Here is a 16,075-nt window from a genome sequence, read left to right on the forward strand (position 1 = left end):
TCTTCATGTCCATTCAATCTTTCAGTCTGACAGCAAGGGTTTTAATTAGTGATGTGTATTGGTGAGGTGCTGTAATGTGAACATCTGTCCCCTAAGAACTAGACTAAAACTCACTCACCGCACAGAGCTCAGCTACAGTGTTGCTTTGTAGCATGTCATGAAACACGTGGGATACTGTGATAGTAGCAGGAAGGGCTACTTTCAGAAGACAGGCAACACTACTTTAAAGAATATAAACAAATTTTTCCACACACAACATTCAAAGGTTTCTGTGTAAACATGAGACATTGGAAATCATTTTTATTGTTATAAAGAAATTTTCAATACAAGTAAATAGATTACACATACAATACACTCCTACTCAGAAAAAAAATATAATTTCCCCCAATGGTCTGAGTCTAATTTACTTATTTACTTCATGTTCTCAACTTCTACTCTTAATATTTTTTAAAATGCAAAATAAGCCCAGCCTAAGAATGTATGTCATTTTACAGGGAATAAACACTGAAGTTGAGATCTGCAAAGGAACCAAAAGATATAAAGTTTCCCAATTCCACTGAAATTCAGTTGGATTTATATGCAAAACTATTAGACTTCTGGAAAAAGCTCAGCTAACATGTTTGGAATAATACAGCTAACAGGTTCTTTGCAGTTTGGTGCATACGCAGTAGTCTTACTGGCTCGTACAATTTCTATGCTTTATTGGTCACTTCAGTGACATGTTTTCTTCCCCAAAGTTTGCACTGGCTTTTTTTTAACTAATGTGTTCAGACAAAAAAATTAAGTTTGCACTGATGTTTGGCAATTTGTGTATTCAGAAATCAAATACCACATACCTTCTGTTTAAAATGGGATTGCAATTAATTCCACTTTTTCAACAATTAATTTGTTCTCAAACTCTTGTTCCTTTTGTATTGAACAGGACTATTAGTAGTTTTGGATGGGAAAGGGAAAGACATTCAGAACACAACACATACTCTTTCTAGTCATTCTGAATAAAACCCAAACAGTTCACAGAAATATCATATGGTCTGTCTCATAAGTGAACTATACTCTTCTATCAGTCTCTTCTTCTCATTTAATTTTTCCAGTACTGCATCCATTAAATATGAGGCAAAAGGAAACTGAAAGAGAAACACAGTAAGAAAAATGATAATTGAATTCTGCATTTTGTTCAGCTGAAAAACATTCATTAAATATCTTTAAACCATTAGATTTAACTTATTTCTGACAACTAGCATAGTTGCAGACACCTGATCTCTTTTAAAGCTGATCTGCCTGGTTAGTGTGTGTAACTATGTTCTTTATCATAAAAATGAGAAAAGAGCATAAAATGAAAATCATAAAATGAAAAAGTTAAACGCCTTATTGAACAATTCATGGTTTACTGACCATGTTAATGATGTAATCTGCAATCCTAGCACCTCTGTCATTTATCTTCAATCAGCTGATCAATATGAGGTTACAGTCATCTCTGGGGCACACAGAAGTCATACTGTATGTTCACTACTCTCGTGAGAGTATCATTACAGCTACCTATGCTGTAGCTGAATGCCTTCAGAGTTGTATAGTGAAACTTTTGTAAATAAATGCAGAAAAAAAAATCTCCATTGATCAAGATGTCAGAGAGGTCTGTTATTCTATACAAAATGCCAATTTTAAAGCAGCTGAGCTTACAATATTTGTACAGAAAAGTTAAAATTGTCTCTCATATTTACCTACAACCCATGGCTAAAGGAAAAATAACTGGCGCCTGTCATTTTCTGTAAATTTAATCCTTACCAGTCATGTGACTTGTTACATTTAATTTGGACATTTTTGGGTACATGCTACCCCATATAAAATGGTTAAGATCAGTGGGGACTGACATTTTGGCAGGCATGCCACAAATTAGCTCTGTGCCTTCCCCAAATGCCACCACAATTCCCTTCCCTTGACCGATCTGCTGCCCTGCTTTCTGCTTCCTACCCTGCTATCCCTGCCTGATTTGGTACTTTGCTTTCTGCTCCCTTCCCTATATGTCACTGTGCTGCCTGTCACCTCCCCAGTTTGCTCTGGGTTACACATAGCAACTACCTGTATCATTTGTGGCACCCATGCTACAAGTTGGCCACCCCTGGTCTAGATTCATTATTTGAAAGACTCTGCTGTCAGTATAATTGAGGCATGAGTGCATGGCGGTGGGAAGTGCTGGCTTGAAAATGGCATTTAAAGGTGTGTTTTTGAGAACTGGCTTATAGGTATAGATATATGTATTATAAGGGTTCAAGATGGGCAATTGGCTATGTGGACGTGTGACCACAGAGAGACGACCAACCAGAGATAGCCACAGATGAAGAGTTATCAGGAGTCATCAGAAGGGAAGGAGAATACAAAAGCGGAGACTTGAGAGTAACAAGGTTCCCTGCCTGTCACTCCTTCTCTTCCTTTCCTGTCCTTCCCTGTCCCCCAGGAAGGGTCCACGAGGCCACCATGGACCGAGGGCATACCAGCAGCCTGTCTCATACACCCCCCCGGAAGGGGGCTGTGGGCCTCGGCATCCCACCTCCAGAATGCTGTCTTGCCATGCTGACATCTGACACTTAAGAGTAAGCCTCAGAGTTAAGCCTGCGTCCTGGTCAGATGTACTTTGACTCTGACAGCCCTAGGATTTGATAGATATATAGAATTGCTTAATTGTTTCTATTGCTTCTTTTTTGTTATCACTGTGTATCAATAAATTTGCCTATTATCAAATGGAAAGGTCGTGGCTTGTCTGAGGGTGGGTCCCCCTACCCTGAACAAGATATCTGGATCCTAAATCCAAAGCCAACAATTGGCGTCTAATGTGGGGCTCTCAGGACTGACTCAGAAACTGGGACCAGGTCCAGTGCCAGCAGTTGCTGACTGGAGCCCTAGAACTTGAGGGCAGTAACCTGACTGATCAGGAAATGTGTTGACACAGAGTGACCCTTTCTAGAGGGGTTAGCTAAGATTTGTAGTAAAGTAGAGCTGTATGGTAACTGTGACTAGGGTTGTAAGTGTTGTGCAGGAGATGTTGTTTGTTGCTGCTGACCAGGAGACTTTGTTTGCCTAGGTCAGGAAGAGTAGTGGACACAGGTATGTTCTGCGATCCACTTGGGATTAAGAAAGAACCTCCTGTTGTGTTTGCAATAGGAAGCTAGAGAGCAGAGAAAGTCATCTCTCTGCTGGAATGGCCGTGTAAATGAACAGGGTCCTTTGACTCTAGGGTCTTTAGGAATAGTTACAATCTACTGTGGATGGTTACAAGAGCAGTTATGTGTTTGCTGTGGAATTTGTAAGGGTAATTTACAGGTGCAGGTTATGGCAAGGCAGAATGTTATCCAGGCAGTGCAGTTTCAGAGAGCTCAGAGATAGTTAGAGGAATGTGAGACACATACTTTGCAATCCTGTGTGCCCTGGAGAATAGAGGCAGGAAAGGGCACAGAAAGAGACAAGGTATGTTACTGGACATCTGCTCAGGCAGTGGCAGAGAATTTGGGATTGGAACTGAGGGGAAAATTTGGTTTTCCTCCCACCTCTCCAGGAACAGTGAAGAACCCAGACAGGAGAGAGTGTAACAGCTTGTTTTGGGAAACATCAGGGTAGAGCTGTGTAAACAGAGATCAGTGCCCAGAAGTTACTCTGGGCAGAGGAAAAGAAGCGAGCTTATCAGAGGCATGTTTTGTTTTTCTCTTCTGCAGACACATGGTTTGGGGGTTCCTTTTTGAGATAGGAAGAGCTTTTCCAAAGAGATCATGTGTGGTGTGTAATTTAGCCTCCTCTGAAAGATTGCAGGTGACTTCTCCACAGCTAGGGAATGCTGAGCTCTGCAAGGTGCAAAGACAGGAATTTTTTGGATGAGTGCCAGCATGGTTATAGGTCAAGCAAAGCCAGCCACAATGTACCAGCTGAGAGTAAACTAACGAAGAGGGGTGAGCCCCTCCCTTCTTGTCTTTGTGTTTTGTAGGATGGAACCAGCCCTGCAGCATCCTTAAGTTTGCTGGGTACAAGAGGAATCGCACTTGACTATGTTATGTGTAGTGATTGTGTTTTGCTGTGTCTGTAAAATGCTATTGCTAGAAACAGAGGTGATCCCAGCAGGGTGCAGGGCCCAGGGCAAAACAGCTTGTGCAGGGCCCCCCTTCCCATCCCATGGCACACTTATGCCATTTTCCATGGCCAGTTGGGAAAGGCCTAACCTTTGGCATATTTCCAGCCTTTTAAAGAATGGAGCAGTACTGGTAGTGCTACAATGGCACCAAGCATCCAGTTGAGACAACACGAAAGCATTTACCAGGAGGGGTAAAGTTGCCAAGGACATGTTTGGTCTCCAGAGATTCTGACCATGAGATATTTTTTTGATCTGAATAGTCATCTTGACAATTGGATGAGACACTAACTGTGGAGTGACATGCTACCTGAAATGCTGAGTAAAAGGTTTGGTAGGCATCTAGTGCCATACATTCCCCAATCCCAGTACGGGAGGCCTGTTTAAACCTAATTGGCTAAAACTTGGTTGTTGGGCTAGGGAATGCTGAGGCAAGAGACTGAGTCAGAGGGGGTATGGGTGACATTTGAACAATGGTTAAGGGTTCATCACAGTGTCCAGCCCATTGGAGCCTCTGACCCATGAATGCTGTTATACTTGTCCCAGGATGACTGGTGAAGATCCTCCCCACAAATCTCATGAACATTCCAGGTGATGCCAGCGATTATGTTCCAGTATGTTGTGAAGGTAAACCCCTGCCAGGAATTTCTCTGCTCACTGCTCCAGTGGTGGGGGCATAACCAGCCCTGGCAGTAACCTTAACTGAACTGGCCAGGGACAGTGTTTAATTCTCCCCTCCCTGTCCCACCACTATGGACCCAGGCCAGGGTCCGCCTGGTGCTCCCCACTCACTACTCCAGTAGCAGGGGTGGGGGTGGGGCCAGATGCCAGCTGGCATGGCCCCCTGAGGCAGAGGGGAAAGGAAGGGGATTTATTCCCCACTCAGGCCCCTCTGCCCCTGGGGGACTGCAGCCGGGGTCTGCCAGCCCCAACCACTGCTGCTTGCTTCCTGTGCGGGGTGAGTGGTAGAATAAGCCCCTTCCATCAAATGCTGGAGCAATTCTTCCCCTTTCTGACACTAGGTGTAACTGTTGCTCTTTAACTGGAATTCCCCCTCTAAGGGAAGATGAGCAGTACCCTTCATAGCTAAGAATTCTTCCAGCTGGAAGAACAGTTACACCTAGTGTCAGAAAGGAGAAGAATTGCTCCTAAATATGCCATCAGGGATGAGACAAATACGATATTCAGACTGTTGGCAGTATATCAACGTGGATAAAATTGTTGAGTGGATAAAATAGTTTTCCTTTGTCTTTAAAACTCCACCCCAAGATAATCCAGTGTTTTTCTTTCTTCTGAGAGTTCCACATTCAGTGTTAATTTCTAACAATATGTTAGCTCAGGGGTTTTCAACCTTTTTTGGTCAAGATACCCCTGGCAACCAGTCCACGAGCAAGAGGGGGTGGGAGGGGTGTTCCCCGGTGGCCAGTCAACAAGTGGGCGGAGGTGGGCAGTGCAGTACATGGCGGCGAAACCAGAAGTGCCACTGGCTACTCCGCACCTCTGCCACATACCCCCTGAGGCCTTCCAAAGTACCCCCAGGGGTACACGTATTCCCGATTGAAAACCCCTATGTTAGCTCCATCTGGAGTTTACTGTTTTCATTATTAAAGTCTCTTCTATCACCATCATGTTTTTTAGGCTCTGAACAAAATCCTGGTCTAGTGCTTATGCCAGACAAGTTACCTGCAAATTTCCAGTAGAAAAAGATACATTAACATATAAAAAGGATGAAAAACTAGTGCAAATTGGCAGCTAAGAGCAGTGTTGAAATAATGGTAGGTCTGCTTTATTTACATTTTTATAATTAAAATGTTACAAGAAATTATCTGTACAAGATGATGGCAGGTAAAATACTGACCTTCCCTCTGATGTAGCAGATCAAGTACTGTGACCTGCCCAGCAGTTACAGGGCAGGCTGCCACAAGAGAGCTGTATGTGTACGGGGCTAGGATTTGCTGGCTGGATATGAACTCGAACTGTCAGAGTACACTCCTTAGGTCTGTAATATGGGATTGCTGAGCTAGTCAAGCATACTTGCTAGCAGTCTCTTGAAAGTTACAAGGGCTGCTATTCTTCTGGCTGTGTAGGGAGAAGGATCAAAGTCACTGAGCACAGCTTCTATCAGTATAAATATAAGTGCATAATCTTATCTCAAATTCTTTGTGGAGGTTACTCTCCACTGTGCTGTAAAAATACTAATTCCATCTTTCTGTTCACTTCATAACTGTTCTTTCCTATTCTCTACTGCATGTATTTTTTAAACAAGATCAGTATAATTATTTCTAAGTCTCTCATAAATTCTTCTTCCACTAGCTTGGCCACATTAATTTTTGATGCATTTGATATTTTTCTAATGTTATTCTTTAGATGAATGTATTACCTCACTGCTGTCCCGGGTCCATATTATTCTATCTATATTTACTTGCTGTTCGCTACTTTCTGTTGCTTGCATGTCATAGCAAAGCGATCTTTAAAGAGATCTTTCTATCTAAATCATTCATTTCTATCAAGAGCATTGGAAGATTGTGTTGTGGCATTTTTTCAGATTTGTCAGCTGCAGAAAAAGTGTTTATGTTTTTATCCAGTTCTCCTTATATATACACATCCAGCTCTGGATGATCTCTACAGTCTTCATCTTTAATAGAAGCCTGTCAGATGCACTTTTATTGATGGCCCTGTAACTGTCCTGGGAAGACTCTTGCTACAGCCTGCTTCATGACTTAAAAAAAACTGTAAACAAATTCACCAGAAGCATACCCATATGCCTAGGGAAGGTTTTAGGAAGGTAGCTAGCACCACATACACACAAGTAGCATAAGGCTTCAGTACATAGCTGAAAATTCTGCATTTTCCTATGCCAGTATATTTTTCATTTAAATTTGAAATCAGTAGAGAATCATATAAACCCATTCTCCATGCAGCTGCTCCCTGCAGCCCACAGATAGCACAGGGCAGAAGCAGCTCTGGGACTCCCCCTGCCATTTGGGCATAGCAGCAGGCAGGTCCTCCCCTGTGTGCCTGCTCCATGCCCAGCTCCCCTCTGTCTCCTGCTAGCCCACAGTCTCTAGCCATGCCTCACCCATATCCCTGCTTTTTCCTTGAGTTCTCCCCAGTAACTATATCTTCTTTTCTCCTTGTCCTACCAGAAGATTGTACTGTGAGCCATGGGTGTATCTGGAGTTTGTTAAAGGGTATGTGTGGCAGGCTGCCCCTGCACAGGTCCTCCCCTGTGTGCCTACTCCCTGCCCAGCTCCCTTGTGTTTCCTGCCAGCCCAGGAATTTTAGCCATGCCTCACCTGTATCTCTGCCTGCCCCCCCACCTCTACCCCCACGGGCAGGTGTGCAGGGGTCAGCCTGCCAAACCCCCCTTTAACAAATCCTAGATACACCCATGGCTTTCAGTACAATCTTTTGGCAGGACAAGGAGAAAATAAGATATAGTTACTGGGGATAACTCAAGGAAAAAACAGGGGGATGCCTCACAGAGAAATCTGAAGTGTTGTAAGTCTTGGGTAGGGGGCTACATTCCCAATGAGAACCAAGAGTGTCTATGGTTAGAAGGCAGTGAGAGGGCCAAGGACAATTTGCAAGCTCTAGTAGGAAAGTTGTGGAGAATCCCTTGCAGATTAAAGGCAGAAGGACTGCAGCAAGCTCCTATTCAAGGGAATGATAATCCATAGGGTTTAGTGAGATGGCTCTGGAAGCCAGAGGAAAAGGCAAGCAAAGGATGGGAAGGTTTTTTCCCGCGTGATACTATTACCCGAATACGATTTGTGTATTAAGAAAGGAGGCCCTAAGAAGAAATATTCTATGATTGTAGCTTTTACTGTATGTGGAGTGATTAGTGCAAGGGCCCCCCAAGGAATGAAAGGAACTGAGGCAAAACTGTGTACCTGACAAGGGATCTATTAAGCTAATCCTGTCATGGAGTACAAGGCTTGAAAGATTTGGCTGACTATTTATATCCTGTGAAAAATCTCTCCTAGAGACTTCAAACAGCAATCTGAAATCCAGCCAAACTACTTCCTTCCTTTATAAAATTATTAATAAATTGTTCAGATGTAATGTTATGAGGACCCATTGCAAGACTTTGAGAGGTACAGAAAAACTTAGATTAAACTAACTCAAATGAAGACATGCTGATTTAGCTAAATGAGGTTTTCCCTTTGTACCAGAGGCCTGTTTTGAATACTTGGCATGGATACTGGGAAGAAATGTGCATGGAAGCAAGGGAAGAATCTTCCTTCCATATCCTATTGTAGCTATAGACATATTTAAGGCCTGCAATAGCCTACACTATTTGATACATGCGCCATACCGTTGATGGAGAGGGAATGGAGCTTCTGTATCCTGATATTTCCTCTAGCTTTGTCTCTTTCCTGCTCAATCTCCTATGCATTGCCTTTGAAGAGTCTCCATACATGAATGCACTTCCAAATACAGCACTTCCCTTGTTGCAGGACCCCATTAGCTTTCACACCAATCCATTTTTCATATATGGAGTCATTGAGTTTTGAGTTTTATTAATTTTTCATTGATGAAGTTCCAGCCATTGGGAATTTGGGAATGAATACTAAGGACACTGAAAAGACCTAGCTGTCCAATCAAGATATAACTTTTGGCAACAAGGAACTATAAACATTACAGTAGAATTCTCAAAGTGGAATTCCTAACTCGATTATTTCTTTAGATAATACAATTATTATTTACATAATGACATTCTGAAAAGAAAGTTCTTTATTAGACTGTTCAGCAGAAGGGCCAATTCTTCACATGGATTTCTACATTGGCCAGTACAATGAGACACTGATTCTGATGCAAGCCTCCAGACACTATCACATAAATATTTATTAATCATAGTAATATTAATATTTTTCTAACACTGGCAGCAATACAAGCCCTTACATGTCATAACAGTGCAGAAAAAAGAGGTGTAGATTAACTGTAAATCAGAGGTGTACTATATAGTTTATGATTACGCTCTAAGGGAATCTATAAAATGACATTAAGGAGCAACTAGTGCTTTCCCCAGTTCCCCCCAAAATTCTAATGCAGCAGTAAAACGGCATATGTCAGTAATAAAAATAAAACGTCTATGACACTTTAAATGTTATCATACTGTCACAGTGGAATAAAATTAGCTTGAAAAATGATCTAAAGGGATATGATGCAGTTCATTATGTATAACAGCAACAGCAGCAGTTTCCCAGTGTTCATAAAGGTTTCTCCATTAAATTTACCTCCAGTCAATAATTAGGAGTCCACAAATAAACCTAGGCAATTAAATCAATACTGCTGGGCAATTACGTTCCAGAGTCCTGACTCAATGGCACAAAAAGACACTATATCAAACTGCCGTATTAAGTGATCTGATGCAAGTGAAAGAACATTTTCTCAGAATAAGTGAAGAAAGCAAGCCTGACATGCCATGCTGCAGATGTGTACGTGCAGACAGTATGTAAATGTGTAGCACAGATCAAAATCCATATTCTATTCCGGTCAGTTCTAACAAAAAAGCTTCCATGACACAATGAGCTTAAGCATTTTGGATCATGGAAGCAGGTGTTTTAGAAGCAGTTGTAAAAGGAGCCACCAACCATCCATGCACAAACCTTCATATTCACGTGTTGGGGTCATGATATATTATCCCTAACATAGGTAAGGAAGTAGATGTGGACTGAAAAAAACCTGCTAATTCTTTGGTCTCCCTTGATATGGCCCTGCATCTTTTCTTTAACTTTTATGATCTGCCAAGCTGAATGCAGAAGACAAACACATACATGATTGACAGAAGAACAAAGAACACGATTCTTATTTTGTGGGGAAGCAGTTGCCCCTGGTGTGAACTGAGTCTCTTGTTTTTTCTCATCATTTACTACAGTTGACCTTTCTTTATTTATTTGGCAATCTGAAGGAAATGTAGACAAGGAGGGTACTTATGGCTGTGTTACTGATTTGCAAGTAGCACTAAAGGTATTTAAATGAATTTGCCAGAGTTGAAATGCTTGTGGCAGGGCCAAGGCATTTTAATGGATATTTCAATTCTCACCACTCGAGCAATTAAGTGGTATTAGTAATAGATTCTTCTGATAATGAACAAAGAAAATACTATTATCATTTAATAACAGATTAAGGGATTTGATCTTGACGTTGAAATAATTTTTATTTTCATTAATTATTTCCTATATAGAGATGACTGGCCCTTTGAAATGGCTTGCAAACCATTTTAAATTCTCCACTTTTCTATTAGAAATGAAATATACTGCTCATACGCTCACATTATTGCATGTACAGCATGAACAATGGATTTCTGAACTCAAACGTTACTTGATTTCACCTGTCAGACAGACAACCAGAATTATGAAGATAACTAAAATAAAATGAAGAAGTTTAAAGATCCAGTGCAGGTTGTCAGTGATGTCCAAACAAAAGCTGACTATGACTAGAAAAGCAGGGCTCTCACCTGCCAATAAACTGCCCTTGATCACTTACAAGAGGGGAGCATCCCAGAAGATTGTGTGTATTAAAAAAAAGACTTGAAAGAGAAGAAAAAGTATCACACAGGTCACAGCGGCAGTCTCAATGGACCCCTCAGGGATTTCAACTAGTCTCAGCCTTGTCATCCTCTATGCAGCTTTCCACTCTGCCCAGAAAATGTCGATAGGAAAATGTTTGAGGGGCCTCTGGTGGAAATTTTTTCATTCTTTCTGCATTGACAGGATGCCAAATCAATATTTACTTCCCACTAACAAGCTGCTCTTGGTCTCAGTAGAAAATATTGTAGAGAATGCGGGAAGACGCGGTAATAAACAGCTGTCTGGCTATGAGGAAAACATGAATTGACTGGAAACAGGTCCAGAGTTAAAGGTCACTGAAACCCATGAACTCCACAGGTGTCCATATCAAGTACTAACTTTAAAGGCACATACTAAAAATCTGTTTCTCCTAAGAGGTATGAGGGAATGGATCCTTTACACTCTACCAAGGATACAGACTGACTCAATAATTTAATTAATACATTTGCCAGGATCTGAGCTGGTTTTCCCCAGATATTGTTTTCAGCTGTTAAGTTAACATCGAATTTGTACTAGCCAACATGTCTTCTGCCCTACACAATGCCTTACAGTTTTAAAAAGTAAAAAGGAATATTAGAAAATAAAAACTTCATATTGCAACATAACCCTCCAGGCAAAGGTCCAGGCAAAAAGAAGAAATCATACAAATAATTACAATTATTAAAAAATATTGTTCATATCGGAAACTCTTAATGTGAGGGAAAGAATTCACCTGTCCTTCAAGAAGCTTCTGTATGTAGCACAGCCATTCCTTATCATTTTCAGATTCCAGTTTAGCTCTTTCTGCTTCCTAAAAATAGAATGAATTCAAGTTATATTTTTTTTCACACTCTTACACGGCAAAAAGTACTAAACAAGAGCCGCAGATAATTGTATTTCTCTCACTCACTGAATAATGGAGACAGTGCTTCCAAAATTAGCTTTCAGAATGGCATCTGCAAGATTGGCAAGGGCTTCTGTTGCATTTAGAAAACTCACATGTGCAGTACAACTGAGTAAGATCATGCACAGTTTTTTACACATAATAATAGTGTGTACATGGGTAGGCATGCGTGCATCTGCATATGCATACATGTGTGAGAATGTGTGTGTGTGTAAATGTTACAAGTTCACCTGAGGAAGTTTAACTGAAAACATTTTGATCTACACTGATTAATGGAATATGCATGTACAGTGGGAATCCATCACTTGTATATTTACATTCCTTTATGTGTAGCAGGGTGTAGTTGTGTGTTTCACAGAAATACATTCACAAAATGTATCATATTAAAAACAGGACCTAATTTACATCTCAGCTACATTGATATACACAACAACCCAATTCAAGTAACTGAAGTTAAAAAAGTAGAAAACTGGTTTTAAGGTGGAAATTAGATTCATGGTACACCCATGCAGTATGAATGCTGTAAAAGTGTGGAAAACACCTCTTGTGGCTTCTGCAATAAAGGTTTTCAACAAAGTTAGTTGCAAACCTAATGTACAAGTATGATACTATTAGGATAAGCAGTCAATTAACATCTCGTTCTTCTTACAAGGATGGAGATGCAGCATATATCTTTTCCCCTCAATATCTGGATTTAAGTAAGAAATCCTAACATTTTATTTAGCAGAGTCTTTTAATGATGGGATATCAAACATTCAACTTTAAAATGACATGATAGGCCCAAGACTAAAGAGTTTACTTTTCAAAAGAAACCATTTGCTTAATAGAACTATATTTAAAGGTAACCAAAATAAGAGAATATGCCAAGTAAATCAAATTTGATACTAAGGGATACATTCTCTTTTTTTTCCATTTGTGACGGTCTGCCTTTACAGTGAAGCTTACATGCAAAATTACCAAAATTCATTGTGGAAAATGAAAATGACTAAATTTCAAATAATTATAATCTCCACATTCCTTAAATCAGCACATTTATTTCAGTTCCACTAACCCACAGGGAGATGCACCCATTTACACCAACTGAAGTTCTGGCCCCTTGTCCTGAAAAAATCCTTTCAAAAACTTACCTCATCCCCTTCTGTATGTAGCATCTCCTCTAACTCAGTCTTTGAAATATTAAGGATGGATGCTGCCAAGGAGTGGGCTCGGTGAACAGACTCTTTGGAAAGACCCTTGTTGCATTCTCTTTCTTCTCCTAGTTTTTTTGAATGTCTGATTCTTATTCTTATTTCCTGCACGCTTCGCTGTAATTCTCTTGTTAAAGCCTAGAGCAGAAGAGAAAGAGAAATACTCTACGGTAGTTTCTGTGAGAATGCAAATGCTATGAAAGAGGATAAACTTTGTCTTGTATGTATTTTGAGACAGGGACTATTTCAATTTGTTTTGTTATTTAAATGATGATAAAGTTCAAAATTAAGAACAGAGGTAGGTAAAGAATGGAAAACAAACTATAGTTAATCCTAATCTGGTCATTCCAGTTCACATTTTGTTAACTGTATCTAAAAAAAATACTTTAAAAGATGTTACTTCCTTCAACAACATAAAAAGATTAGAAAAAAAGCACAGATTAGAATGAAAGAGAGTGCATGGGCTTAACTCTCAGTCCTTTGTAGATTTAATGGGTAAAACATCATCCTTGTGATTACTTCACGTATCTCAGTGAAGTTCTATCAGGGATGTGTGTGTTCCATTATGTCCAAGCAATGATGTCACACAGAGTTGCTTGTACTTTACTTTTCATCAATGAGACATACAATCACAAGGTCAGAAATGAACTCAAGGATCATGGTAATGTTACAGTGATGTTGTAACTGTGATGGTCTTGGAATTATGTGAGGGGCAAGGATTTTTTGGAGGTTGTATCATTCATTGGACCAGCTACATGGTTGGAATAAAGTTAGACCAACTTTTGAATGCAAAACATTCTTCATTGGGCTGTAGTAAGGCCCCAGGAGAGACAACGTTTAAATACCATCTGCGAGGCTTGGGACATGGTAAAAGGGTGGTTTTAGAGCCATGCATCTAGTCCATAAGGCCAAGGGTATCCTGTAAGGCATCCATTTTGAAGCGGGATCCCAAAGGGGTCTAAGAACCCACAAGGTTCAGTGGGGTCCAGCAAGACCGTGTCCAGAATACAAACTCGAGGGCAACCTCCCAATTTATTAAAATTACCAGCAAGGCATGGAAGGAGAGAAAGAGGGTGACCATTGGGCAGGACTGGCACAGTCAGGGAGCCCTAGGGGTATCACGGCCATCCCTGGGGACCCCATCCCATGACAGAGTGGTTATCAAGAAATACTCTACTGTCGTTTCAATGAACATGCAAATTCTATAAAAGGTCATGCTCTTTGAGACGGGGACTATTTTAATTTGTTTTGTTATTTACACGATGATAAAGTTAAAAATTAAAAATAGAGGTAACTGAAGAATGGGGAAAAAACTATAGTTAATCCTAATCTGGACAGTCAGATGGATTGTTTAAATGTGTGCAACAGACCTTCAAGGGATGGGGTGGGAACTCCATCTCTTAGAATATTTAAAACCAGGCTACACTATCTTTAACCAGATAGATTCAATGACCTAACCAGTGGGTCTTTTCCATCCATAAACTTCTCTGATTCAGTGAAATAGCAGCACAGCCACTAAGACACTAGGTAGACTACAAGAGAGATTTTTTTTCCTTTTTGAAGTGTGGTATAAGCATTTGTCAAAAGCAGAGAAAGATGAGTGGCATTTAAAAATCTGTTAGCTAGGGAGAATTGAGAGAATAGCAGTAACTCACTGTCAAAAGATCTGCCTAGTGTGCTCAAGTGGCACAAGGAGTCAAACATTAGAACTGCAGTTGTCAACAACACATCCTGGTTGAGTTTAAAATTAGAGAATAAGGGTTTTCTTTTGCTCATCATATCCAGGATTCATTTTAAGAAACTCTTTCACAAGCAGCTGATAAATCTCTGAAAATGTTTTCCATGAACAATACTGTAGTCTCATATAAAACGGATTGGAGTGTTATGAAGCTGGTTTATTGGCATTTTGGGTAAAGTATTTTTCAGCCTCCAATGTATTCAAAACAAAGTCATTAGAGGGTGTTTGCAAATGTATTTTAAACATATCATAACAGCTTTCTCTTATTTTAGTATCTATTAACTATCTTCCTGCTACTTCCACAACTTAAGATTTTTGCTATAATTAGTTAGGATATGATTATAATAAGCACATTCTCCCAACACAGATTCTGAAAAAGTCCAATGAAAGCAGAGCAAATATTCTAATCCATCCAATATCATGATTAGTCAAAGGATCACATGCTGCCGCAGTATTTTCAATAAAACATCTTGAAGATTACTTATTTCATGATACTATATTTATAGAGCTGACGAGCCAACTATTTGAGGAGAAAAGGTAAGAGGCTGAGATTTTTTTTTTTAAGGAACGTAAAAGCTTTTAGACACCAGTGCACCTAACTCTATTAGTCTCCTTTGATGGTCCTAGCTGAAAAGAGGAGAAAAATAACCCAACTTCATTCCTAGCAGGGGCTATTCCAGAGGACTACAGTCTTTCCATTAACTTCCACAGAGTTCAGAACAGACTCCTGGAAATAAACGGCAAAGAAATAAGAGAAGGAGCCCAAAGCTGAAAAAAGCAAGACACAGAAAGTTGATATAGGGAGAAATGTACTGTTTTCACTACTGATATGCTGCAGCACACATCCATTTTGTAACATCCAAAATGGCATAGCAGTTCCCTAGGGCCTACAACCAGTTTCATTTTTGCATTGAAATTTTAAGTATACATTACCATAGGCAAAAGAAACTCCAATATGTTTTTCTATTCAAATACATTTTAATTTTTCAATTTCAATCCAAGTTTTTTTGAAGGAGTAGGAGATGCCTCAGAAAAAATATTTAAGCTGACTACTGCCAGTTGATGTGTTAGGATGAAGAACTACAAAATAAAATCAGCAAAATGAAAGACAATGAATAGAAAAAAATAAATTAAATGAACAAAAATGATGAAGGAATCCTAGTACATGCCCAAGAGAACAAAACACACTATTTTAGACATAAGTGTCACACTTTTTCAAATGAACATCTCAGAGTGCCATACAAACTCTGTCTGTTTAGGAAGTTTATGGATATGGAAGGCATGTGGGAGAAAGGATGGAGAAACGGGAAATATCAAAGCACACACTGAAGGGTGGAATCGGTAAGAAGATAAGGAAACACAGAAAACTCCCACCAGGTATTATATTTGGTAGCAAATACTCAGAGGAAAAATGTACATCAATTATATTTTTTTCCTTGACTTATCCTAAAAGAATCTATTTTATCTTAGTGGACGGATTCACAGCACGTTCTCAGCTCTTACTGGGCACCCAAAACCTGATGCACTCAAAAACACCAGCCACTTTTGAAAATGTGGCTCCTTATTTTATTAAGCAATATC

General features: G+C 40.0%; 1 protein-coding gene across 8 annotated transcripts in view; it reads right to left on the reverse strand.

The window, feature by feature from the left end:
- Positions 1 to 283: 283 nt before the first annotated feature.
- CNTLN (centlein) overlaps positions 284 to 16,075 on the reverse strand; it is a 369,536-nt gene continuing 353,744 nt past the window's right edge. For 7 of the 8 annotated variants that reach the window (XM_059724694.1, XM_059724692.1, XM_059724691.1 and 4 more), the window contains 3 exons: positions 12,697 to 12,894; positions 11,399 to 11,476; positions 284 to 1,124 (listed from right to left, as the gene is read on the reverse strand). In XM_059724694.1, the coding sequence (XP_059580677.1) occupies positions 1,023 to 1,124; positions 11,399 to 11,476; positions 12,697 to 12,894 (378 nt within the window). In that variant the 3' untranslated portion in view covers positions 284 to 1,022. Of the gene's footprint in view, positions 1,125 to 11,398; positions 11,477 to 12,696; positions 12,895 to 16,075 lie in introns of those variants that run through there. The other variant, XR_009460954.1, reaches the window with a different exon arrangement.

Source organism: Alligator mississippiensis, chromosome 3 (assembly GCF_030867095.1).
Source record: "Alligator mississippiensis isolate rAllMis1 chromosome 3, rAllMis1, whole genome shotgun sequence".
In the NCBI taxonomy this organism is placed as follows: Eukaryota; Metazoa; Chordata; order Crocodylia; family Alligatoridae; genus Alligator; species Alligator mississippiensis.